The 25,786-nt window shown below is 45.8% G+C and overlaps 1 protein-coding gene across 5 annotated transcripts in view; it reads right to left on the bottom strand.

Moving 5' to 3' along the window:
* Positions 1 to 25,786, bottom strand: part of SRGAP2 (SLIT-ROBO Rho GTPase activating protein 2) — a 97,243-nt gene that overhangs the window by 68,619 nt on the left and 2,838 nt on the right. Inside the window, exon 1 of one of the 5 annotated variants that reach the window (XM_019288910.3) lies at positions 7,249 to 7,379. The exons of the other annotated variants lie outside the window; for them this stretch is intronic. Coding sequence (XP_019144455.1) covers positions 7,249 to 7,315 — 67 coding nt within the window. The 5' untranslated portion in view covers positions 7,316 to 7,379. Of the gene's footprint in view, positions 1 to 7,248; positions 7,380 to 25,786 lie in introns of those variants that run through there. 5 annotated transcript variants of the gene reach the window in all.

The following is a 25,786-nucleotide window of genomic DNA, read 5'->3' on the forward strand; positions in this document are numbered from 1 at the left end:
CCAGCAAAACTGGACATTCTCCATCATGTTCTCAATTGGAAAACCACCTTCTGGAGCAAAAGTAGAAATGCACAGGACCACTTCCAAAAAACCAGCAGCTCTCAAAGACAAGAAAGAAGACCAGCAGAGCACGAGTGTTTTAATTAGAAAACCAAAACGCAGCTCGAGCTCTCGGCTCTCGAGGTGGGACCCTTCACACGCAGCTCCCTCGCTGAACAGCAGCAAGAACCAGCAACTTCTCCTCCAGTGTGAAATGCGATATCAGCACTTTTCCTTTATAAATAAAGGCAGTGTTTTGGAGGGGAGCAGTGACAGCTGATCGGGCTCCCGCAGGGAACAATGAGCCATTCAGCCCCGGCTTATCGAGTCCGCGGCGCTGGGCCGGAGCGACGCAACCTTGCTCATCTTTCAAACACACACCCCGCAGTCCTCTGCCACAAAATAAAATCAAGAATGCAGGAATTTCCTGAGTCTTACTGGGCTTTCCAGAGTATAAAGTGCCTGCTTGTTTTCCCACTGCTTACACAAGCAGAAGATATTTTTTTCGGCCCTGCTCCGAGCACATCCCCCGGCGGAGTCGGGGCCGTGCGTGCTCTAACCCGAGGGTCACCGAATTACACGGGACCTTTTCATGTCTCCAGTCACAACAACCACTCCAGTCCTGAACCCACCGCTTCTGCATCTTTTAATTTGCACAGGTTATTAGGTTAACAGCCACTTTAAACACCAAAAAAGCCTTTCCCCCTCCTTTCCTTTAAACCTTGGCAATCCCACCCACTGTGATCATTGAAGACAAGGAACAACCTCCTGAAGACTCTGCTCCCGCTGCCAGTGCTTCAAGTGCCTGAAGGTGAATAAGCACACGATGAATTCAAGGTCAAGATGCCTGTGGCAAAATTAGGATTAAACACCAGGTATTCTTATTGTAAGCCTTGCCCTGTATTGCTGAATTCTGTCTATTGTATCTCCAGCTCACGTGGCTGACAACTACATAATACAAACATCCTCAGTGGCCACAGAAAGTTTTCCATCCACTTAAAACAAACCATTTATTCGTTTCCATCACCAGATCATAAAGTCACCTGGGTCACCAAGGGACAGACCATTGTATAATCCCGGAGAGTTGCGTAACTTGACTTCTATCCGTCCTGCAACCACCTTTCCAACATCCCTGTAGCATGCAGGAGGCAGGTCCAGTTTATAATGAATTCAGGGGTAAGGAAGGATCTTCTGCCTTCTATATTTTAGTCACATTTGTCATTCCCTGCCCAGAGAAGCTGTGGCTGCCCTATCCCTGGAAGTGTTCAAGGCTAGGTCGGATGGAGCTTGGAACAACCTGGAAGGTGCCCTGGTGGAATGAGATGAGCTTTAAGATCCCTTCCAACCCAAACCATTCCATGATCCTCAACATCCTCAAGCCACAACAAACACAGCACGTTTCTGCAGAGCTCCTGACAAGAATTTGTGTTTTCATCAAACAATTCCTCCCAGCAGGAGCAGGGGGATATACCCAGCGACTGAGACTGCACCTTGCTCGTGTACAGCATGCAACCTCCACCTTCTGAAAAAGAACTTCCCAAACATGACTTTTTAAGGCTTAAGCATCCTATAAAGCTGGAATATGGAACCAAATCTTCTGTACCAACTTGTTCATTCTTCCACAGGTCATGCAGGGACCTAAGAAAGGGCGACCTCAGACCCAAGAGCCCTCCTTGCCGGGTCACCTCGTGCACTCTAAGCAACGTTCCTGCTCCAAGCAGGATCACATCCCTCCCTAGGAAGGGTTTCAGCTCTTCCCAGGGATAAGCTGGAACCACTCTAACTGGATAGCAGCAGGGTGAATCACAGGCTGCCAGCACAGGGCACCAGGAGAAGGCACGAGCAGCCCCAGCTGCTGCTCAGTATCTCACCCATCTCCCTGCATCCACGCCGTGGCTTTCCCAAGGAGTCCCCGCCCCTCTCCCGAGTGCCACGCTGTATAAAAAGATGACAAGCTTGGGAAAGGAGTGGGATGGCAGCAAAACAGAACCACCAAGCCCCAGCTCCCGCCCAGATGAAACAGCAATGCTCTCACCCACACGGATCCGCTGCTCCGAGCGGAGCCCAGCCCCAAACCGGCCGTGCCCGAGTGGTCCCGCAGCCGGCCCCTTCCCATGGCAATGCCACAGGACCTCAACACCAGCAGGAGCCAAGCCACAGCCCAGGGACAGCAGGACCCAGGCAGGAATGGGAAGGTGGCAGCCAGCACTGGTGTGTGGCTCAGTTATCCCTACTAAGAAGGAATCACACTCGAGGAACACTAAAATGCATGCCCAGCCTAACACGAGCTTATCTTTCAGGCTCCTCGCAGCATACGAAAGGCAAGAAAGGCCAAAATGAATTTAAAATCCACTTCAGACAAAGCTGGAGCTGCGATTTTCGATCTTGTGCCTCATCCTTTTTTCAATCCCCATCTCCTGGAAGCTGCCATGCGCTCGGGTGCTGAACATCAGAATGAGATGTCCAGGCATCCCCTGGGGAGACTCCACGGAAGTCAAATGACAGATTACAGCTGGGTTTGAAGCCAACACTCCATTCAGTTTCAAAAAGTTAAAACCATCCAACACTACAACTTGTGAGTAAAAGCAGTAACTGTTTAAATACACAAGTAACTTTAGAGAATGCGCTGAATCACATATTTTGACATGTTCTCACCACATCACTAAATTATTCCCATTTCCCCTGCCATCACATATGAGAGGCCGTACTCCAAGAGTGAAGGACTTGGTATTTCTGACTATTTTTACTGGTACATGATTACAAACAGGGCTGTGACTAATGACAGGCCCAGCCCAGCAACCCCAGTGTGGCTGGGAGGTTTAATGACTTAGAAAAGCCTTTATATATTAACAGCAAGAATTCCAGTGAACAAGCTGTGTCACCAGCCAAAAGCTGTTGATCATCACAGCCTTAAGAATCTCCCTGGTAATCTAAAAGCTCGGCTTTGAAGTGAAAAGGATATAAGGGGAGGAAATACAGCCTTTTGTTTAAGACCAGAGCCAGGAGGGAGATTCAGGTTCACAACCACTGTAAGCCCTGGAAAAGGTAAATATTCTTTCTACAGCCAGATATTCCATTTGAGAAATAATAGCAACGGGTAACACACACTGACAAGAATCCCTTTGTAGTTATAAATATATAAACAGAGCTGGAGGTGTTGGGAGCTGAAATTCTTTCCAACAGAGATTGATGAAATCATTTTGAGGTGCAAGACGAGTGCTCAGAAATTTGCATTAATGAAGTGAAAGAAGAGGACGCCAGACGTGCTTAAAAGCAAAAATTAAGGCTGGTCTCCGTCTCAGGGAAGAACTGAGGATGTTCAGCTTTTATTTCCTTACCTACACCCTAATTTATGTGCATCTGTAATTCCTTGGGGCTCCCAGCTTTTCCAGGCACCACACAAGTGCTGCTTGCAGGAGCATGGCAGCCGCTGCCTCTGCCTTGGGTGATGCCTCAGCACAGCTGGGACCTGGAAAATTTGTAACTTTATAAAGAATCCCACTGGCCACAGCAGCCTGGACATTGGTTGTCCACATCCACACAAAAAAAACCAAACCCAAATCATCTGATATTCCCAGACTGCAAACTGATGTGAGGCTTCAGACCTGCAAAACTTCTAAGTAAATGCTCAGAATCCTGCAATTAAACATGTTGACAAAGTTGCCAAGGTATTTAAGCCATGCATAATTCAAATTAAATATTTAAATTTTTTTTTCTGTCTAATGAAGGTCCCCTTTGCTATCATCAAAACACAGGCCATGCTGTTGACTTTTGGGGAGGATGTTTAAAACCAGAACCCAGATTAAATTCCCCTGGGCAGGGATTCATGGCCCTAATGCCAACAGCAGAACGTGAGCAATTCCTCCAAACAACCCTGATAAGGGTAACATGTTTGAGTACATCAGGTAATAATACTCTATTTTTAGCTTCTACAACTGTTTATTCAAAAGAAATAAAAGTTTATCAATACATTTCAAATACCCACGGGCAAACAGCAGGAACACTGCAGCTCCTCCTCTCCAGGAAGTTTCACAGCTATTTTAGGGTTGTCTGTACTCAGTTAAAGGTTTTCCCCCAACTGACACCAAGCCAAAATATAAAAACCTCAGGCAAAGCTTTGTTTATGCTTTCCCACTTTCTGGATGCTGGAAAAAACGCCATGGGCAAGTAGTAAAACTACATTTTATCACTGTTTTGCAGCATGGAATTACAGAATAAACAATTTAAGAGTCATTCTGACACTATGGACTATTATTGCAATCAAAGACAACACACACACATCCCCCAGTTCATAGTTTCAAGATTCAGAGAATAATTTTAACTAAAAAACCTCTTTGTAGCCTCCTGTAGTGAGCACCCCGAGTGTTGTGTGGCCCTGGGAGGCAGGAATTGCTTTGGGAATTATGTTCTCCAAACAACTTTTTAATAGTTATTTCAATGGTTTCCTCTCCTGCAGGGTGACAAAGTCAATACTGCAGAGATGGCCAAAAAATTGGTGAATATTTTTAATATAGAGGGTTTTTTTTTTCCCCTGCTTTAGTTCCCTTTCTGCTTCTGGCCCAGGGCAAACCAAGTCTCCCTGCAGCACCAAACTCAGATATTTTCCATCACGCTCCCCTACTGCTCACCCAAACCTTTCTCTCAGGAAGAGGAGAGTCTTTCCTCAAATCCCGCTGTGTTAATCACATTAAAAGAAAAGCTGTTATCAGTGCAAGGAGCTGGAGATGTGCTCCCAGATACTACCAACAACAGGGAGTAAATGCAGCAAGCAGTGAAGCTAAGCATGTGCTGGACACATTTCCAATCCAACTGCTCCTGATTTCTCACAAAGCCAAGGCTGCTTATGACTAAAATGTGAAATGTCTCTGGATCCTTTCGGGGAGGGAGGGCAGGAGTGGGGATTTCCAGCGCGTGTTGCACAAGGATCACGCTCCAAGGAAGGGAAGTTTAACTCCTGCTCCTCCCACCAGCCCTTGGCCCACCCCAACCCCACCACTGCCACTTCCATCCCCACTGCCACCACTCTTTAACGCCTTGAACACCACAGAAGAAGTTTTGAAGGAATGGAACATCCAGTTCGGGGAAGGCTCACGAGCAGTGATCAATCCTGGGCCTCCCCAGGGAGCATCGGAGTGCGAGAATGAATCCGAGTGCCCCAAAAGTGTGGGAAACGTACAGAAACACCCTGCAGGAACCACGGTAATAATTCATTTGCAAGCCATGAGCTGCCTGGGCGTGGGGAGGGAGGGAGCCAGGGCTCTTCCCTTCAGATTTGAATGAAGAATGTGGCACTGCCGTGCCCACAAAGGACCTCAGGTTCCTTTGTACAGGGAGAGGCTGCACTTGCTCTCAACAGAAATCTCTGTTTATTCTAGAATAAACCCAGCAGGAAGAGGCAGCAGAACAGGTCCAGGAGAAAAAAGCTGAGTTAAGATGCTGCTGATCTGGAGCAGCTCCTGCTCCTCTGCTCGGGAACATCCTAGCTCTGTGCAGGACCTCCTGGATCCACCTGGAGCTGTGTCAGGGGGGTTGGAGGGATATCAGGACAAGGTTCCTCCCCCAGAGGTTGGTCAGGCACTTCCCTCTCCCCAAAACACAGCCCTGGAGTGATGGGTGGCAAAACTCTTTGCAAAACAGCCCAGAAATATTTGGTTGTCTTTTTGTTTTGCCCCAAATCTCTGGCGCAGAGAGGTGGATTTCAGGGTTAGGAAGAAGAAAAAACCCAACCCTTTCTTATTTTAAAAAGAATTCTGGCATGTTTCTCCCAGCTCCTGTTTCTAGCAGTTTCTGTTGTGCTTTCCTGGCTTATTTTAGAGAGAGTTTCTGTCTGCAGCCCTTCACCTCCCTGTCCTTCCTCCTGGCTCCACACTGTAGTAGCTGTTTAGTAGCTCTTTAGTAGCCACAACTCCAGCCTAGAACCTTACATATGACTTCCTTCTAAGCGTTAAGATTTCCTCTGCTGCTGCTGATTAAAAGAGAAGTTAAACAAGGGCTCCTTTTGCCTTCCAAAACTTCTCCAAGTGTTTCAGCTGTGCCGTGTCAAACATTGTGAAGGCTTTATTTTAACGGTGGAACAGCCCTAAACTGAAGTGAATTATTCATCAGAAACGTGTAATGTGATCATTATTTCTGGCATTTCCCATATGCTCTCGGTGCCTCAGTTCACCTCAGGAATCCCAATTTCAGCTCTCTACACATCCCCAGAGCGCCACATTCCAGTGCTGCACACACAGACGCATCCGGAGGTGAGAACGCAGCAGCCACACACACACACAGACAGATGAAATCCTCCACAGCACTAATTATTTCTTCAGGAAAACAGTCCAGGGATGGATCAAATTCCCCAGACCCAATTCCCGGCCGCCTCTGCAAAAACTTAGTTCATTTGATATTATAATTTTTTATTTATCTGTCACGGGTGCTCAAAGTTTGGAAATGCTAAAGAATGTGGGATGCAAGAACCCAGAAGCAGCATTAACATGAAAAATCCCTATTTCTTCCCCATCCACAAGACCTGAGAGTTGCTCTCTTGCACACGCTTATTTCATGCAAAGAAACATCAAGTATATTTGTCAAATGAATAAAATTGCTAGAACAAAAGTGGCAATTTACAACTTACATGCCTTAATCTCTTCAATTAAAGGAAAATCCTTTGGTGAATTATGTCAGATATTAAGAGATACAAACAGAATGATTAATGCCGCTGTCTAATTGAATTTCACCTCAGGATTTCTTTGCCTCCCTCTCCTCTTTGGTACCTAACATGTTAACATGAATAAATGATTGAGAAAGAAATGAAGAGAGGAACAAAAGGGGACATGTAAACACTCCTCAAGCACAGCACAGCAAACTCAATTTCAAAATCACTTCCAGCAGGCTGCCAAATTCCTGGGCTGTCTTAGGCAGCGAGGGGAAAGTCACATACACGTGGGGTTGGTTTTTTAATTGCATGGACAAGTTTCACCCTTGCTTTGTGTTAAAAAAAACCAACACCAATTCACCTGGAATATTCCTTAAAGATGCAAAAAAAAAGGAGAATAGGATGAGGCTTCATTTAAAAATCCAGTAATTATATAAGAGTGAAAGATAACCTTGGGTTAGTCCCACTATTCCAGAGGCATCCTGCAACGAAATGCTGGGGACAAAGACCCTTCCCTGGTGGCACCAGGACATCCCCTCCCAGTCTGGGTCCCGTTCAGATAAACCCACCTGGTCGGTCCCGAGCAGCCCAGCCCGGGGAAGGCCAGCAGCCCGTGGACCTGGACAGCTGAACCATGAAGGATCTCCTCGGAAGGATCCTTCCCTTCCCTCTGGAACACCAGGAAAAGCTCTCAGTCCATGGAGGAGGAGGACAGCGACTGTCCCCAGGAGTCAACAAGTGAGTCAAATATACTGGAGCCGTCAGTGCCTCCCTGCCAGTCCCGCTGTGTTCGTTTCTGGGAGGTTTTCAGGGCTATTAATTAACCCTGAGCATTCCAGGGAAGGTGAATAATGAGCATCATTACAGACACTTCACAGCTGACTTGAGCAACATCAAAAAGGTCCAGGTTATTTGCCCACCAGTGGACAATGATGACAGAGCTCGTTTCCTCCAGAGCAGCCTCTCATTTTCCCCACCAACACCTGCCATTAAAACACCCCATAAAATCAAAGTAACTCCAGCCTCTTTCAGCTGGCAGGAGAGTTCATGATAAATCAGTCTTAACTGTTTGCATAAGAAATCAAATTGGAGCATTGTTTTAATTCAGATATAACACACCTAAAAGCCGGACAGGAGCCTAATTGAAAACCACAAAACTCATTTATGTTAAAAAAAAGTGCTCCAGTCTCCCTCTTGCTCTCTGGCTCAGTCTGTGCACATTCAAAAGGAGTTTACAGCAGGAATACTCAATGAAAGCAAAGCTATCCCAAGCAGGCGTTTCCTATCCAATCCACAGAACAAATTCCTTCAGGTATAAATATTCAGCTGTGTGAAGTGTGTAAGTGCAGCACTGCTGTCTCGAAAGGAACTCACATTTTACTCCACTGCACCCCTTGTAAAGGAAGAAATGAGTATTTGACAGAGCCTGCAAAGCTCGAATTATGTGAATCATCATTTTTCTATCAGTTTATTGTCAGCTCCAGCAACACCCATTAATCAGCACAGCTTAGACCAGAGCGGGAACAAGGAGATGCTTATTTCTCATAAGCCTTTGTCAGAGAGCTGGCATTAAAATTCAGGTCCTCCTTTTTACACACACACATGTGCTTTATCATTTAGAAACCATTTATACTGCTCCAGCATTTACAATAAATGACTCAAGGTTCAATAAAAGACCTTACTACATACCCTGGTTGGAAGATACACAGGGTTCTGCCCAGTCTTTGTACAGTAGTAACTCCTACAATGAAATTAAAGTCTTCATCTGATTTTTTTTTCTTTTCCTCTCTGATCCCATCCCGGTCTCCCTGGGGAAAAAAATCACTTAGTTCCCAAAAAAAGCTTCTTCCACAGAAACACAGGTGCGACCCACCACACGAACTGCAGCCATCCACTAGGTGTCAAAGGGAGAAACACCCCTGTATTTTACACATATTTGTACAAATAAAACTTAGAATAATTTGAAGCCAGAGCACGAGACACAGATCCAGGCACTAATGTGGATTCCCAGCACCAGCTGAATAACAGAGTCAACACAGTATTCCCTGAAATGAAGCATCACATACTGTATTCTCCAGGCTGATCCTGGCAGGAAAAGTGCTGGTTTGGGTCTCCGCTGCACAGGCCAAGCTTGACCTGAGCCCTGATTAACTCACTTCACTTTTCACTGGCTTAATGCCACTACACCAGCACGGTGTAGTTCAGCCCCTAGAAATCAGCACTAAAAAGAAAAAAAAAAAAATTCAAATTTCATATTCATAGAATCCCAGACTGGTTCAGATTGGAAGGGACCTTAAAGCCCATCTGGTTCCATGGGCAGGGACACCTCCACCAGCCCAGGCTGCTCAAGTTTGAATTCAGATTTATCAAAGCCACTTGGACAGGAGGAAACGCGAGCACACGTAACCCACTGACTGCTGCAATGGGTGTGACTTATTTACCCTGCGTGTTTGAAGGCCCAGCCATGTGCCAGAGGAGCCCCTGAACGAGCTGGGGACAACCCTGGCCAAAATCAACACGGAACGGGAGCAAAGGCTCCGCCACAGCTCCTCTGCCAGCCCCGGCACTGGGAATGTTTGTGTTGGTTCACTGCGCAGGGACTGAAAACAACACACCCAAAATCAACCAACCAGCCCAACAGCCCAGCACAGACAGGCCAGAAATCGCCAGGAGGCTTCGGAGAGCCCAGGGATTCCTGGATCAACCAGCGCAGTTTCAGGGCAAACCCAGGGTCAGGTTAGTGAGGGAAGTTTCTCCATCCTCCCTGAGGAAAAAACACGGAGTGAGAGAAAGGAAACTTCCTCCAGAGCCAGTTTATCCAGAGATCCAACCAAGCCTGGGATATCTGTGTTTCTCAATCTCATTATTATGCACAAAATGATGAGCATCTGGTTTGGGTTTAGGGGTTTTGTTGGAAATATCTATACTTAGCAAAAGCCTGTGTCAGGAAGGTCTACATTATCTTAACAATACTGAACACACAAATAAATGGAGTAGTAAAACCTCCACTGAGAAAGTTACACATGTAACTTTCAATAAAACTTATTTAAATTTGATTTATATGCTGACAACATCTCAGATAACTTAGGAAATCCAGTTATTGGCACAGCAGAATTATGAATTATCAATACACGACATTTCATAAGCTCTTATTGCTCGTTAGGTATATAAATCATTGATGCCATTAAGCTGTGACTGACATTTGTAAATTCTCATGGTGGTGGACCTTTATTTACTATGGAGACACATTCCTGGGAAGAGCCAGGACAGATGGATTTGTTAGCACCATTTAAAATCCAACACTTTCACAGGAACATCAGAATAACTTACAGAGGGAAATGAGCAGTGAAAGCTTCAGATGCTCTGGTCCTATTTTTGTTTTGTAAAAGCCTGAATGGTAATTTCCCATTAACATGAGAGATCTGTTTTTTCACTCCCATAAAGCCATCAACTCTCCGAACAGAGCGAGTAACCTTATCAAAGCAAGCCCCTGCACCTTCCAGTCTGACTCACACTGAGACCATCTGGACAAAACATTCAGACAAGAGCTTTAAAAAAAAAAAAACCAACATCTTGAAACAAATTGCCAGACAGGATTACACAAAATGATCTGTCGAACGTGTTAGAGACAGCCAGAAAAATCTTTAAAAGCAGACAGAGGGGAGGAAACGTGGATCCTTCTGGGATCCACTTACGGCTTATCTTTTCACCTTCCAGCTTTTCCAGCTATAAAACCCAAGAGCAGATCATGCACCGGGGGTTCCAGGCAGCCTCAAGTCCTTCAGAGTCTCCAGAGATATCAAAGGATCAGGTCACTGTTAGGTCTGAGAGCTGGTCCTGTCCCTCTTAAGCCAGTTCTGGACCCGTTTGTCCAATTCACCAGCTGCTCTTCCCAGTTACACCAGCAATCTCCCAGCACTAACACCGTGCCACTGCTCCCTCCTACCAACCAGAAAGAAAAAATACTCAGGGTATTCTTGCTCATTTCTACCTCAATTTCCCCTGACAGCAATCAGCAATGGCTCCAGCTATTAAATAACCCCCCAAATCTTGGACTTGATTATCCAGGGGAGTTTTTATCCTTTATCTGCCAAAGCAGACACGCTGATCCAGCCAAGGCACTGGATCCAGCTCATTGCACATTTGCCTTTCCCATTAACGAGCCCAGAGGTCATTTGCCAAAGGACACACAGATAAAGCAGACAAACTTTCCACTACTCCCCGACAGCTTAATTACTACCCAGAATCTGGAGCAAGCCATGACAACTTTGCATTCATTTCCACATTTCATTTTTATGACACTCCAACATCTGCAGAGGATGCTGTAATTAAAAAGGAATAAAATTATGGTTAAAAAAAAAACCCACCAACAAACCCTGGACACAGTCATTTGCGTGAAGAACATGGATTACACAGCAAGTACAGATGCTCTGCAGCAAGGGAGAGTCCGTGTGCAAGCTTTAACGCCCTGAATTACACACGCTGCTGCAGCCAGGGCAGACAAAAAGGAATTTGAAGCAAACCCCCTGCGTTTCACAGCACCACTGCTGACGTTACACTTGGCTGTCCCACAGCGTGGCTGGAAGCGTGCTCTGTGCTGGACTGGGAATTAACGAGATAAGCATAAGGCACCCATCCTCACAGCATTCCCACATCCAAGTAACCCAGACAGCAAGCCAGAGGGGTAAAGCCTCCCCTAGAACAGGATGTCCAGCTTTTAATCTCCTGAAGTGTAGCTAAGAAACCACTGCATGGGAAGGAAGTCAAGCCAATCAATCTGAAGACAGCCTGGTCCTCTCCAGTTCCCCACCTCAGCCCGACTTGAAAAACTTCCTTTTTAGGCACAGTGACACTGAGCAGCCTTGCAGATGATGGACAGAAGGACTGGGCTCACACCGATGCAGCTTGCATCAGCCACACCACTCAGCAATGCAAACTACCTTCCTCAAACTCGAGAGGCTGCAGAGGAAGGGGTCGAGATGCCTGGTGACAGCAGCTGCTTCCCCTGTGGCAGCCACTGGAAGCAGAAGCATGTGGCAGCTTCCTCGCCTTAAAAAAAAAAAAACAACTCTGCCCTTAAAAATAAAGCTGTAAGAGAAACTACTTCTTCCACCTGTCCTTTGTAGAGAGGATTTCAGATACCATCCTCCAAGAGGAGAGCTCCAACCCAAACTGCCCGATGGGCACACTCGCCATGCCACCACACACTTCAAGCATTGACTCCTGCTGCAGCATCCACAACCATCCCAATTTAAATTTCAGATCAGCTTGTACTTTCCTTGATTTCACAACACACTCAAAATAGAACGAACAGAAAATTCTTTCCTGAAGAGGTTTCAGTTCCCTCTTTTCAAAATTGCGTCAACGACAGATGACAAGGCTGCTCCTCCTGTGGCACGCTGGGGTCTCCTCTCAGGAGCCATTTCCCTTCAGAAGCTCCACTCTCCCCAGCAAAGAAAAACAGTGAGAGGTCTCCAATACGAGGAGAAGATGCTGAAGGACCTGTGGCTCTCGGAATTGAAAACATCACAGCACACAATGGCCCGAACGTGCTGCAGCGGCCGCGGCTTTTCATTCCGGCCATTGTCCGCTAAGAATAGCCCAGAGCCCCATGGCCACATTGTGTGCTCCTGTCCACCTCCCTGCCAGAGCTATTTAAAGCCTGAAACAGCTTCTCCTTGGATGTCTGGCTGGGAAGTCAGAGCCGAGGCAGTCTTGAGATTGGGGATTTTAAAGCTCTGCCCGCTCAGTGCGGAGTGGAGTTTGTGGCTAAAAACAACAGGAGAGGAGAACTTGCTGAGAGAAAACACCAGCGCAGGCATGGAGAGCTGCACAGGACAAGAAGCACATCCATGAGCCACCAGCTCCTTCACAGGATCACACGACATTCAGGTTGGAAAAGACCTCCAGGATCCTCAAGTCCAGGCTGTGACCGAGCCCCACCGTGTCACCCAGACCATGAAGTGCCACCTTCCCAACAGGAGCTGGCTGCTGCTGCCTCCAGGCCACCTCCTTTTCCAATCTGGATAAGGTTTTAAAGACTATCCCTGACAGACAAAGGCACAGAGATTTACAGCACAGAGATGCACAGTGAACTGTGCTCACACAGTAAAAATATATCCCAGGTACACTGCTCCAAGTGTGCCTGCACTGAGCCACAATCCCGTGATTTTCCACTGAATTACCTGAATTTTCCACTGAATTACCTGGCTGGGGGCTGTACAGAGATCATTCGGGTGCTCCTCTGGCACATTGCTGGGGTTTCAAATAGTGAGGGTCAATTTTCCATTGAATTTCCTGAACCACCTTGAATTACTAAAATCCCACTGATCCAGCATCATTCCTACACTGACAAAGACAACAGGTACTGGGTCAATCACAAAACCACACAGCACAGAAGCTGAAATCAGCAGCCACTCCGCTTTCCAAGAACAGAACAACACCAGCTAGCCTCTACCACTGGCAAGGAAATCCAAATATATCAAAACCAGCAGGCACACGCTGGGAATAAATGCCAGTGCCCAGGGATGCTGCTCATCTCAGCACGACTTCTTAATTCTTTGTGAATGATATCCCATTCACAAAAATAAAGCCATGGACTCAGGCAATTTCTATAAACATTAATTGCTGTGATTTGTAATTGTCACAGAAATATCAGCCTTTAAAAAAATCCCACGTTACTCAAGCCCCAGGAGCCCCATCAGCACCTCGATGCTCCTAAGACATCTGCAAATCCTAGGCAGGATTTCTCCTTCTATCTGCAGCTGTGCAGAGCCAAAAGCTCCTCCTGGCTCCACTTTGGGTCCAAAAGGAACAGAAAAGTGATTCATCCTCCCACTCTGCATCCAGGCTCCCATTTCTCTCCCGGAGCTGCCAGGAGGAGCCGGAGCCCACCACCTTTGGCAGCTTGGAGCACTCCAGCACCGAGGCAGGAGTCACTCCCAGCCCTCCCAACAGTGGGAACATTTGGTGACATTTCCACTGCTACAAACAGGGAATGAATTTGAATCAGGACCTATAAAAGATGAAGGTTGAGTCATCCACGCCGACTTCTCGTGCATGAAACTGCTTCTTCCCCATTTGCTGCATGTGAACGGTGTATTAAAGAAAATATCATCAAGGAACCTCTTTAGCAAGCAAAGAAAAAAGAAAGCAGCCCTCAAAAATGAACTCACTGATGAGTTCTCTTCCACTTGCTGCGCTCACTGGACTTCTGACTTCATCTAGAACAACCCTGCCAACGGGAGAAAACTGAAAATAACCTCTACCCAAATCAAAATGACAGCAATTAAGCCATTAACAAGCAGCTTGGTGAGTTCAGGCCATGAGCCTGGAGTATTAAATGGCATTTTAAGCCTTTCTAGGGAAGAATCACTGCTTGCTGTCACAACTCTCCAAAGGATTGAGTGGATGGTTACAGAATTTATGCTCAAAAAAGCTGCATCTGGCTGAGAAAGAGAACTAAAATTAACCCAAAAAAAAAATCTCCACGCCAGCAAATTAATAGTAGGTGTAGAAAAATATAAAGACACCCTGTCTGCACTATTAGTTTACTTAGAGTAACCACGTTATTAACCAATTTGCCATCAGTAATAGAAGCCATCCCCAGTGCCACCACTAGCAGAGAACTCCCAGTCTGCAGAAAACACTGGGATGAACAGCCTGACCTCAAACCAAGCCCTGGCACGCAGAAAATGAAATCACCAAGGAACCAGGCACTCGCTGAAATTCCAAGTCCGGCCTAACTATTGCCAGGGCAAAGTGGATTTCTCTTTGCTCCTGACACACTTTTCCCCTTCCTCCAACACATCCGATTGCTCTGCAGCGTTTTCCCTGCGTGTTCTACTCCCAGATGCCAACAAAAGCCAGGCATCAACACCTTCAGCTGGGTTAACAGCCTGTGGGGGCACCGAGAAAGGAGCTGCCTGTCCCTCCTCTTGCTGGGCAAAACAGGTCAGAAAGCAGGAGAGAATTCCCAGCACCAGGCACTAAAAACAAGGAGAAGCTCTCTGCAGCACAGGGAATCTTCTGTTTCCTCTTCCCCACAAACACCCCAAAAATCCATCCCCCAGGAATGAGGGAGCCCACTCCAAGGAAACAGAGCCTGTTCTACACCAGGAAAGGACAGGCAACCACAAATAGTTTGCTGTGCTTGCTCTACCCCCCAAAAAAATATATTTAACATTCACAAACTTCCTCCTGTTTAAATTCAAACTCTTCCCAAGGCTTAGCCTCAGTGGGAGAGTGAAGGTTGGCTTCAACACTAAGGGTTCCTCACAGATGCACAGAAGTGGCAACACAGTCCCAGTGCAGGAGGTGGCAAAATGAGCATCCTTCACATTCTCACCTGGTCCCTTCTTCTTGGCAGCTGAAAAGATTTCAAAGTTTTAAAAGATAAATTCGACATCTAGGACTGGCAAAGCAGTATCTTTGCCAGCACTGAAGTTCACACAAGCCTTCCACTCCTAAAAATAAAACTCAAAGAAAACAGCCACTCAAACTCAATCCCAGCGGAGCAAAAAGAACTTTGGGAGAATCACAAAAAACTGGCGTTTAAAAATAGCAAACCTGTTTGTTTGTGTTGGGAGATTTCAGGGGAGTGTTTATTTCCATCTTAATCCCCAAAACAGCAGGAATCAGGGAGGGGGGGGGAAAAAGTGAAGGGAGAGAGGAATCAAAGGAAGGGATAACTGCAGACACATTCCAGCTTCCTGACAATCTGATTCCAGACTGTACGAAGTTCTGACTCATTCATGGAGCTGTTTCTGATTGTTCTTTGCAGTCAGTTTTATTTGAGGGATGAGCTGCATCCCCCTCTCCCTGTTTCCAGCTGATCCAGGGAGCACCCTTGGCTGGACAGACACCTCATTCAGCATCACCCTGGGATTTGTCCTTCTGTCCCCTCCAAAAAACCAGAGGAACAAAAAAATCACAAAGTAAAAGCACTGTAAAAGTGCAGTTATCTCCTGTGTCCAAGTCATTTTTCTTGACAAGAAGAGGCACATCCTGTCCAGCCACGCAGGCTGCACTGCCAGACAAAAAAAAAAGATTTTAAAAAGTTCAGTGTTCTCTCAACATGTTTCAAGATGTGTAACTGAATCCCATAAATCTCACCAGAGACCTTGATTTAGGTCATTTCGAGTAATTCACTACCATTTAATCTCCTCACCTACTTTCGGGCTGCTTGGAACACAATGGCTGAGCAGCATGTGCTGAAAGCCCCAGTTCAGGGACTCGGGGAACACAGACTCCTAAAAAAGATCTGGATCAAGGGCAGGAGGATCCCTGCCCTCAGCCAAGGGAAAAAACCAGCTCCCACAAAGCTCTGACACTCTCACACCAGAACAAAGGCTGGTTTCAACTGGATGCTCTTTCAATGATCATAAATAATTTTTTCAAAAGGAAAAGGGATTTAATTTTAAAGGAAAAAGAAAGTAAATTGTTATTGCATGGATGCTATAAATGCACATGCAGTTATACCCACCAATAATTTGATAATTTGGCTTTAAGGTAGCTGAGAGAGAACATTTATAATGCTTAAAATGAGCCACAGGAAGTTTCAGAATCAGAATTCTCCAAAAGACAACCCTGGCTTTTGGGTTTCTTGGGTTTTTCAAGCATCAAAGATGCAAGAGTTCTCAATTTTAACTATTATATATCATGTATAAACTCTCTCACTTACACTAAGAGACAAGGGAGACCAAAACCTAAGCATAGCTAAGATGTTAAGTGAAATTTAGACAGTGATACAGTAACGAAATATAAACTTCAAGAAATCTGTGATCCAGCTGAAGAGCTCTTTAGTGCATTGAGAAGAACATTGTGCTTGGGCTTCTTCAAAACAAAGCCAGATAAATAAATACTTCATACACGGATTGATAAAAATGTGAAACCAAAAGTGCTTTCCTACCATCTGATAGAACCCACCCTCTGTAAGAGAAATGAGCACTTGTGCTCTAAAAAAATTCATGGTCAACAGATTTTGGTGTTATTGCCATAAGCAGGAGCAGTGAGACTTCAGGGGGATCTTTGCTTTGTTAACAAAATCAGCTTTGAGGGAAGCACACGACAAGAAGCAATAAAAGAAAGAGGCTGGGAGGGAAAAGGAACCTGTTTTCCTTGTACTTCCCAGAGCTGGGTTTATTCTTCCTATCGCTGTCAAAGATTCAGAGTCATTCTGCAAACACAGCACAACCTCCCCACAAGACAGCCCAGGCAGGGCTGGCTGGACGCTGATGGCTTTCATTAAAAAAAAAAATAATAAAAATCTACTTACTCTTCCCATGCCCTGCACACACCTCTCCATGCAGGATCTCAAAGCAGCCTCCTCCTTGCAAGGAGAGGCATCGATCTTTTGGGACTGATAAATGTGTTTAAACAGTCAACGTATAAATAACTCCTTACAGCAAGGACCACAGCAAGCCTCCCCCAAGATGCAGAATCCTTAAATTAAAGGTAACAGCAAATTAGCAGCACTTTCATCCCAACCATGGCAGCTGGTGGAGCTGCTCTGGGTTTGGGAGAGGGTGGGGTACAATGGGAAGTATTTGCATGAAGCCTAATCCTAAAACCACTGCAAACGATGTGAGGGAGCTGGAAAAGGCAACAGAGCTCGGAGAAAATTATAGCTGCTCCTCCAGCTCCCAGCCAGTGTTTATTGTGGAATTCACAAGTTACAGATGCTGCGCTCTGGAGGAACCTCCAGCAGCAGAAAAACAACATCAGCTCTCATCCCTCCATATGGGTTTGTCTCGTTCCTTCCCAAAATACTGATGGAGCCTCGGATCTGGGTCCAGTTCTGAGCCTCTCACTTCAGGAAGGACAAGCAAATCCAGGAGTCAGGAGCAGCCAAGCAGCAAATGGATAAATCACAGCAAGAATGGCCAACTGTTCAGGGTGTTCACCAGAAAACAGCTCCGAGTTTCAGAGCAAAATAAAACAAAAACCCCCAACAAAACCAAACCAAAACACTTCCTTCACTGCCAAAAGCTGTCACTGCTTTCAAGACAAACGAAAGCTCTACCTGTAGGGATTTTCCAGAGGGGCCAGGGCCAGAATTTTTTCCTGAGTTAAAACTGAAACCAAACTACCACCTGAGTTTCCACGGACACGTTTGGTGGGGAGCATTTTTAGCCAAGATTTCCAGGGAGAAAGTGTGAAAAGTGGAAATTAACGGATGCAAGGAGCCCTTCCCAGCTATATTCTATAAAGTTCACTGTGATGGGGGAAATAATTTGGCATAAAGCTGAAATTAAGATTAATTCCTTAAGTATGAAGACAATGGTTATAAATGTGTTTGGCATTAGACGACTGGCCTAAATAAAAAGTTCTCTCTTACACTTTTATGTAAATTAATTTATCATTACAGTCAGAAATTAATTATATAATGGAAGGTAACACCAGCATATGGATTGATGAAAGTTCAAACCAACCTCAGAGCAAACACAGGCAATCTGGATGGCATAAGGAGGGAGAAGAGGCAATTTAGCACCCAGCAATGAGCACTCACACACACACACACAGAGGAAATAAAATCAACACTCAAGGGGTCCAAAACTCCAAGGGGTGCTCAGCCCAAGTTCTGAGTTTATCCAACAACCCTGGTCAGCAGAGCTGAAATCTTTGCCAACACAAGTTCCCTGCTAAGGAACCTCACACAACTCAGCAGAGACAAAATTTTGACTTGCAAATAACCAGAACCCAGTAATGTCACAGCTCTGATGAACCTGGCTGAGCTCAGAATATTTAAGCCTCTCCCAGCGTGTCTGTGGGTGCTGTCCATCCTCCCTGTTTCCCATTTTGTTTTTCATTTCTACAGCACAACTCACAAGTGCCGAAAAAAGAAAAGGCAAAAAAAGAAAAAGAAACAGAACAAGGAGTATCCAGAGTTTTTAGACATTCCAGCTCCAGGGGGAAAACACGAGAGCACAATTTCATTCATAGCAAGTTGAGTTTCCATCCAAACATCATCAGTGTATCCTGTGACCTTTGCAGTGCTGCATTTCTCCCTCCCTTTTCCAGCTGCACACTTTAAAGTCGTTCACTGGCAGAGCCTTTTGTTCCTGTTTCAGCATCCTTCTGCAGCGCTGCGTCCCTCCCCGTGGAGCTGGGACACACACGGGCACAAGGAGCACAAATACTGGTGGTTTACTGGTATTTTTTTAAAGGGGAGCTGGGATGAAGCCTCTTCCTCCTTCACCAGATGGAGAGAACACAGAAAAGTTAGGAAGGGTTACATTCATTAAAGAGACCAAAGCACAGCCAGGCTCCTTTCCAAAACCACTTCACAGGGATGCTCATTTATTCCATTTCTGAGCGACTGCTTATCAAACACTGGGGCAAAACCTCCACAGGCCTGCTCGGGGATCTGCACCTCCACACTCTGGTTTGTCATTGTCACTCATTCCTTCATCCTCTGCACAGATTAACAAAAATTGAGACTTTTTTTTTCCCCTCACAGCAACACCAGCTGCTTCATTTATGTGTTTTTCTGTCCTGGGCTTTCAGGCTCATGGGACTCATCAAAACACACCCATGATAATTTGCTTTATGGATCAAAGGTGTGAATTTACATCTACCAATAACCAAAATAATAAATAGATAAATAAATTTAAAAATAGATACCTAGATAAAACTTTGACAGTGGATTTGCCCAGTGCCCCTGTCAGGAAGGCAGCCCTGGCAGCGGGAAGGCATCTCAGCATCTTGGCAAATCCAAACAGTTCCCTCATTCTGCTTTACAGGCACTTGATCCAGCTCTGCCTTCCAGGAAGGTGGAAGAGCACCAGCTTTCCAGCAAGCTTCATTTCCACTCAGGGATGGTTATTCACAGTGCCACCGACTGCTCAGGAGGAGTTCACTCCTCACAGTTGTGATTTCCCAGGAAAACACTTGAGACAGCTTCCTCCAGCCCTTCCCAGGGGAACTGGGGTGGAAGAAGGAGAATTGTCACATGCCAGGGAGCCCCCACCAGCCACCAGCTGGCCGTGGTTGCCACAGCCCTGCCCAGACTGAGGAATTGTGTCTGGCTGATGAGTGGAAGTTTCTTGGGACGCATAATCCTATCCCAAAAAATTCCCTATATTTTAATAACAAGCAGTGCTAATGAAATATGTGAATAACTCCTATTTTTTTTTTTTCCCTAAAAGCAGAATAATCACATAAAATGTCTTTTGGTACCACATAGAGCAGAAGAACAGCAAGAGCCCTGCTCCAGGGTGAACTTGCATGAAGAAAAGGGTATTGTGGAATTTCCCACCTAAATTCCCAAATTTAGAGCATGCCCTGCAGTGGGCCTGGGCTGCTGGCCCAAGACACACTCAGGGACTCATTCCCAGGCAACAACTGTCGTTATTTTAAGGAGGTTCAATTTGCAAGCACTCCCCATCTATAAATTGCATCGTTCCATGGTTTCCTCCCTGCAGGAAAACCATCGTCCAATGACAGCGGTACAGAAACAAACCAAAAATCCTTCCCTGCTTGAACCAAGAGGCTCTTTCTGGAAAGCCCTATGATTTAAGAAAAAAAAAAACAAACCAAAAAACAAAACCAACCCAAAACCAATGTCAGATGTAGTAGCACCGCCCAGCTCACCCTGCTGCAGCACTTCAGGGCTGGAGATTAAAATTTAGAGTTAATCTGGTTATTTGGCTCCTTCTCAAGAGTCAAAAAGCCAGGAGCTGCTCATGTGCCACAGGATAAGGCTGCTCCCCTGGCCTCATTCAGCCCATTTCACACAAACCAATGTGAAGCATTGCTGGAAACACTTAAAGATCTAAGAATCTCTGTACCACATTTAGCAACACCTTCAGAGAAGCTATGATTAACTCTCAACTCAAAGCAAAACAACTGGGTCAGAAGATTTCGAGTTTAACAACAGCAAATAGTTACTTTGATGGCAAAAAATTAAAATGTTTTAAATGGTTCCAATCCATTTACAGCATCTACTTGGAAAAACACCAGTTGAGCTCCCTCACTTTACGTCCATACGGTTTGTGACTTTAAACACATCAAGAGTTTCGATGACCATTATCCAGGGATTTCACAGAAAGAACGTCCTGTTTTGTCTCCTGGACTATTGCAATTTTGGAAGAAAGGGAGAGAAAGTAGAAATGGAGACTGCTCTCTACTGATGGAATTACTGCCAGGTCAAGACTCTTTCTCCCATTTTCTTCCACCTTTTATCCCGCAGCAAATCCCACAACTGCATTGGCACCCAGTGCCTCCCAAACACTGACAGCATTCCAAGAGCAGGACACCCGTGATGTCATAGGAATTCTCAGAGAGAAACCATGAAATCTGTGAAAGTCATACCGAAAAATGAACTAAATAAAGTCCTGAGTAATGAATATCAACTGTGCATGGCAGAGCGAAAGCCATTCAAGGGAACATGTGTTTGAACATACTTTCCATCTCAACAAAGGTTCAGATTTTTCACTCTTCATAACGACAGCTGAAAAAAGTTCACCAGGCAGAGAGACTCTTCCAAGTAAATCCCCAAAATGGCCAAAAAAAATTAGTAAGGATTTAAAAGCAAAAGAATAAAAGAGGATTCGAGCCTTTTAACTGACAGGAAAAGGGAAAGATACTAATTTGTAAGCTCACCACAAAGGAAATCACTTCGAGCTAAGGAAAAATGTCCTGTCCCTTAGCTGGGAGTCAGGGAAAACTGGCTGTTACCAGTAAACTTTTTATAGAATCCTACTGGAGTTACACTGGCAGTTCCTTCTGCTTTTGGAGGGAACTGAAGCACTTAAGAGGATGGAGTGGTCTGGTCAGCTTTGGTCTCCAGCCTTCCAACACCTGAAGAAACTGCAAAAGAGGGATTTTGGAGCTGGAAAGGAAGGACGGCAGACTCTGCATTCTTTCACCTCTTTCCATCCTCATTAATAATCCATTAGCAGGAGCTGGACACAAAAACACAAACTATTGCTGGAACATCAAGGCAGTCTCCCAACGCCCCCTTCCCCCTTTCTGGCACCAAGGCTGCTTGGCTGGCCCAATCCAGCTCCAAAACTCAAGGGATTAGCACTATCAGGAACTGCAGAAAACCAGATGATTCCACAGCAATTCCAGAGCCGGAGTTTGGAGCAAGTCATTGTTGCAAACAAATGGAATCACTTACAGGCACAGAGCCGTGATTAACTGCAAAAACCCCTTAAAAGGTAGTTTTACATTTTAAATGGGAACGTTAATCCAACCCGTACAGAGTCAAAATATCAGAATTCAGGACTATTTCACTCAACCACACCGGGGTGAGTGGCTGAAAAGTCTCTTTACAGAGTTTATTAAAAACTCTGGGAATCCCCACCCAAGTGGTGCAAGGATCAGTCACAGTGTGCAGTGACCAACCCGGGGACCTGAACAGGAGATGAACACAAAAGAAGAATCAAATTTATATGTAACATCAACACCACTGAAAAATCCCAAAATGCACAGGTTCAGCAGTAAAATTCATGACAGTGATTTCAGCTGAGTGATCTAAAAATCTGAAGACAGTTCTGTAAAAAAAAAAACAAACCCTGCAGCTATTGAGGGAAATGCCAATTTTTGGTCCAAATCATCACACTTCCCTTCCACCCCCCCAAATTACAGCTGCTGACCCCGTCACAGCTACTTCTGCAATCTTTCACACCCAGAAGGGCTGGACCACTCCAGAGAGTTCACCAGGATTAAAAACTGCCAAGCATCCCTCAGGAAGATGGACCATACAAATGAGATTTCCACACAGCATTTAAAGCAAAAAATCACAATCAGATCAAACACACTCTCAGATGTTCAACTCAGAGAGGAAAAAGGGACTTATCCGAAATTTATCAGCCATTTTGGGGAGGTTTAAAGGAAAGTTTTAGACATTTCAGTAGCCCGAGTGTGATGGCAGCTGGGAGGTTGCCTGAAGTTGTTCTTATCAGGAATCTTCCCTTAGCAAAGACAAACTCAGCCCAGCAACTACGCAGCCACCTCTGGGCTCTGCTTGCTCCTGCTGTAAGTTACCTCATCCATTTGTCATATTTTTAGCACTTTTTGGGCTGGGCTGCAAGATCTGCAAGAGATGCATTTTAACCTTTGCTAGCGACTCCTCAAGGACAGAAGTGGTTTATGAGCCCTCGCTGAGTAAAAAAATGTCAGTATTAAATTTCTGCAGCTCAAACCATGGAGCTATTTACTGAAGCTTTATACAAACTAATTAAATATAAGGCTCTCGTGGGATACGAGGAGAAAGAAAAGGAGAATTAAGAGATAAATCACTGGCTTTTCTTTCCTCAGCAAGTGTACACTCCAATTTAATATATTAAACCAAAAAACAGCCCGGCAGTCCTTGCTCAGGCACACAGCGGCAGCATCCCAATCTCACATGGCACGCACTGCACAGCACAAATTAATTATCTCTGCCTTCCCACAACTTGCACAAAGGAATTGGGAGAGACAATCCAGACAAGGGGATGAGCTTGAGATATCAAAGGCTCCATATGGAGCCCACAGAACCTCACTTTGCAGCTTCACAGGGCTCCCAGTCCCTGTGGGCACACGGCCCGGGGAGGTATCAAAGCAGCGCTTCCCTCCCCTGCCGAACCCGGGCCGTCCTGGCAGGAGAATTCCCACTGCTTGACACGGAGCCATGCTGGAGTTTCCTCAGAAAGAGGCACTCCAAGGAGTCCCACGGGAAGAGCCCAGTAACTGTGGGACCCTCTGCAGGAGCAGAGAGGACAAACCATGGAACCAATGGAGAAAGACTCAAGGTCAGTGCAGGTGTTGGGGAAAATCAACGTGTGTGGGCACCTCTGGGGGTCAATTCCCTTCTGGAGAAGAGCGGGTTTGTAGCTGAACCTCCAGATGCTGGAGGCCGTGGGATCACTGGGCAAATCCAGGTCACCCAGCACATCCTCTGGTGGTCAGTCACAGGGTCAGACCAAGAACTCAAAGCTTTATCCAGCCTGGTTCCAGCCACGTCCACAGATGCACAGCCTGACCTCAGCCACAGTGGACAGGTCACCAAGAAGGAACCTCTCGTTCCCTCCACGCCCCCTGACCGCTGCACAGCAACTTTGGTTCAAAGTCTTCAACTCCAGAAACTCATTTCATTCAAGTGTTGATCTCCCCACACATACAAACCACAGGAAGAGCCAGTTCCAAGCCAAAAGAGGCAGAGATGTGGCTGCTGGGAGACAACAAACACCTAAAGCTCGTGGTTAAGGAGAAGAAAAAGTTTCATTCATCCACGCCCCATCCCTGGAAGTGCCCAAGGCCAGGCTGGACAGGGCTTGGAGCAACCTGGGATAGTGAAAGGTGTCCCTGCCCCATGAGCTGAGCTTTAAGGTCCCTCCCAACCCAAACCATTCCATGATCCTTTGCCCTGCTACCCCTTTTTCAATAAAAAACACCAAGCTCATTCAGCAACAGAAAATCAAAAATTTTGCATAGCGATGATCTATTAATCAAGCCATTCTTTAAATGGTTTCTGATTAACCACTTAAGGCTATTAAATTTTTAAACAAAGCTCCATCATTCCATTAGCAATCATTTAAAGTGCTTAAGGAGGTGTTTGTGGATTAAGGGTTTTAAACGAAGCCTCTAAACACAGCTCCCAGCACAGAGCCAGGACAGAGGGAAGCAAAAAAAACGCCCTAAGTTTCTAAATGCCAGCAAAAAATATCCGAGTTTTCTCATCAGAGAAGCAGATGCCACCTCACAATTCGTGCAGCACTCCAACACGTGATTCACCTCACCCCCACAAGCACTGCTCCACTTCCCAACACCGGGAAAAGATATCAAACAGCCTCCACCAGAGCTAACAGCATTTCCACGCCATTCCCACAATCAAGGGCAGAATTTGACCAGGACACCAGAATCTTCCTGGAAGGACCTTGGTATGTTTGGTGACGAGGCAGCATCACCACAGCTGTGCATTTCAGTGGATTTAGCCCATCTCATCTTGCCACTGCGATGGAGAGACCAGCACATCCCTGGAATTACAGGTGAGACATTCCCTAAGGAATTACAGCACTATCCAGCTCGGAACCGAGGTATCTGTGGGATGTAAAGCAAGGTTTGTGGTGTTTTAAAAGAAGTAAAGTCTCCCCCCAAAGTTGGTACCTAAAGGCAGGGCAAGAACGATCCCCATTGTCAAAGCAGCTCCCGAAAAGTCGATGCCAGGTGGAAAAGGAAAGCTCCCCCTCTGAAATAAAGGAGGGGATGTGGGACAGGGTGGTTACAGGACTGTCCTGTGCATTTCTGAGCTGCCTGGTCCCTCTACACCTCCCTCCCAAGGAGGACAGGAGATGGATCAGCACCTCCTTCCCCACTCCTGCGGTCCCTGCGCTGGGAGAGGGACGAGCATCCCGAGGTGAACTCCTCGCTGCCCTCACCACTAATTCAGGAAGGAAACCCCCTTCTCCCAGCTCCTCCTGATCCCTTCACACACTTCCGGCCTCCTTAACTTCCCATATCTAAGAGAGCAACATTTTATAAGGCCAAAAAGCCAAAAAAACCATAAACCCATGTGCCACTACTGCGATCCACTTTTGGGAGCACATTTCCAGGTGAATTGACAGCCCTTTGCACAAGCACCTCCAGAGATGAGCTGAGTTCTGGCAGCTACAAGGAAGGCTCCTTCCCATTTTCCCCATTTTCCTGGTCTCTTGCCTGAAAAGGAAGGGAAAGATTTCTAATTCATGCGAGAGCTGAGAGGTGAGAGGATGCGCTTTGCTAATTCTAAAGCCTCGCTTCCGTATTATTCCCAAATATTGTGACTGCGAGCTCGGATCTATCACGCTCATTTTGATGGGGTAAATAATGAAAGAACCTACAAGCCTCTAATTTTACACTGACTGCAATTCCCAGTTCCAAAGACAGCTCGAAAACAGGAATAGAAACTAAACCAGTAAAAGAGAAACACGCCCTTCTCCATTTCTAACTTTAAGAACCTCAAAATTTAAAAAAAAAATAATCAAGATAAACTCTTACACAGCTTCATATTTGCTCAAATAAGCATTTTTCAACATAAATACCCAAACTGCTTCTAGGTCCAGGGCACTGGGGTCAGTGTAGGACATGTCTTGTAGGACAACATGTTCTAATGATTTGCAACCAACAAGCAGCCCCCCCTTC

Source organism: Corvus cornix, chromosome 26 (assembly GCF_000738735.6).
Source record: "Corvus cornix cornix isolate S_Up_H32 chromosome 26, ASM73873v5, whole genome shotgun sequence".
NCBI classification, from domain to species: Eukaryota; Metazoa; Chordata; class Aves; order Passeriformes; family Corvidae; genus Corvus; species Corvus cornix.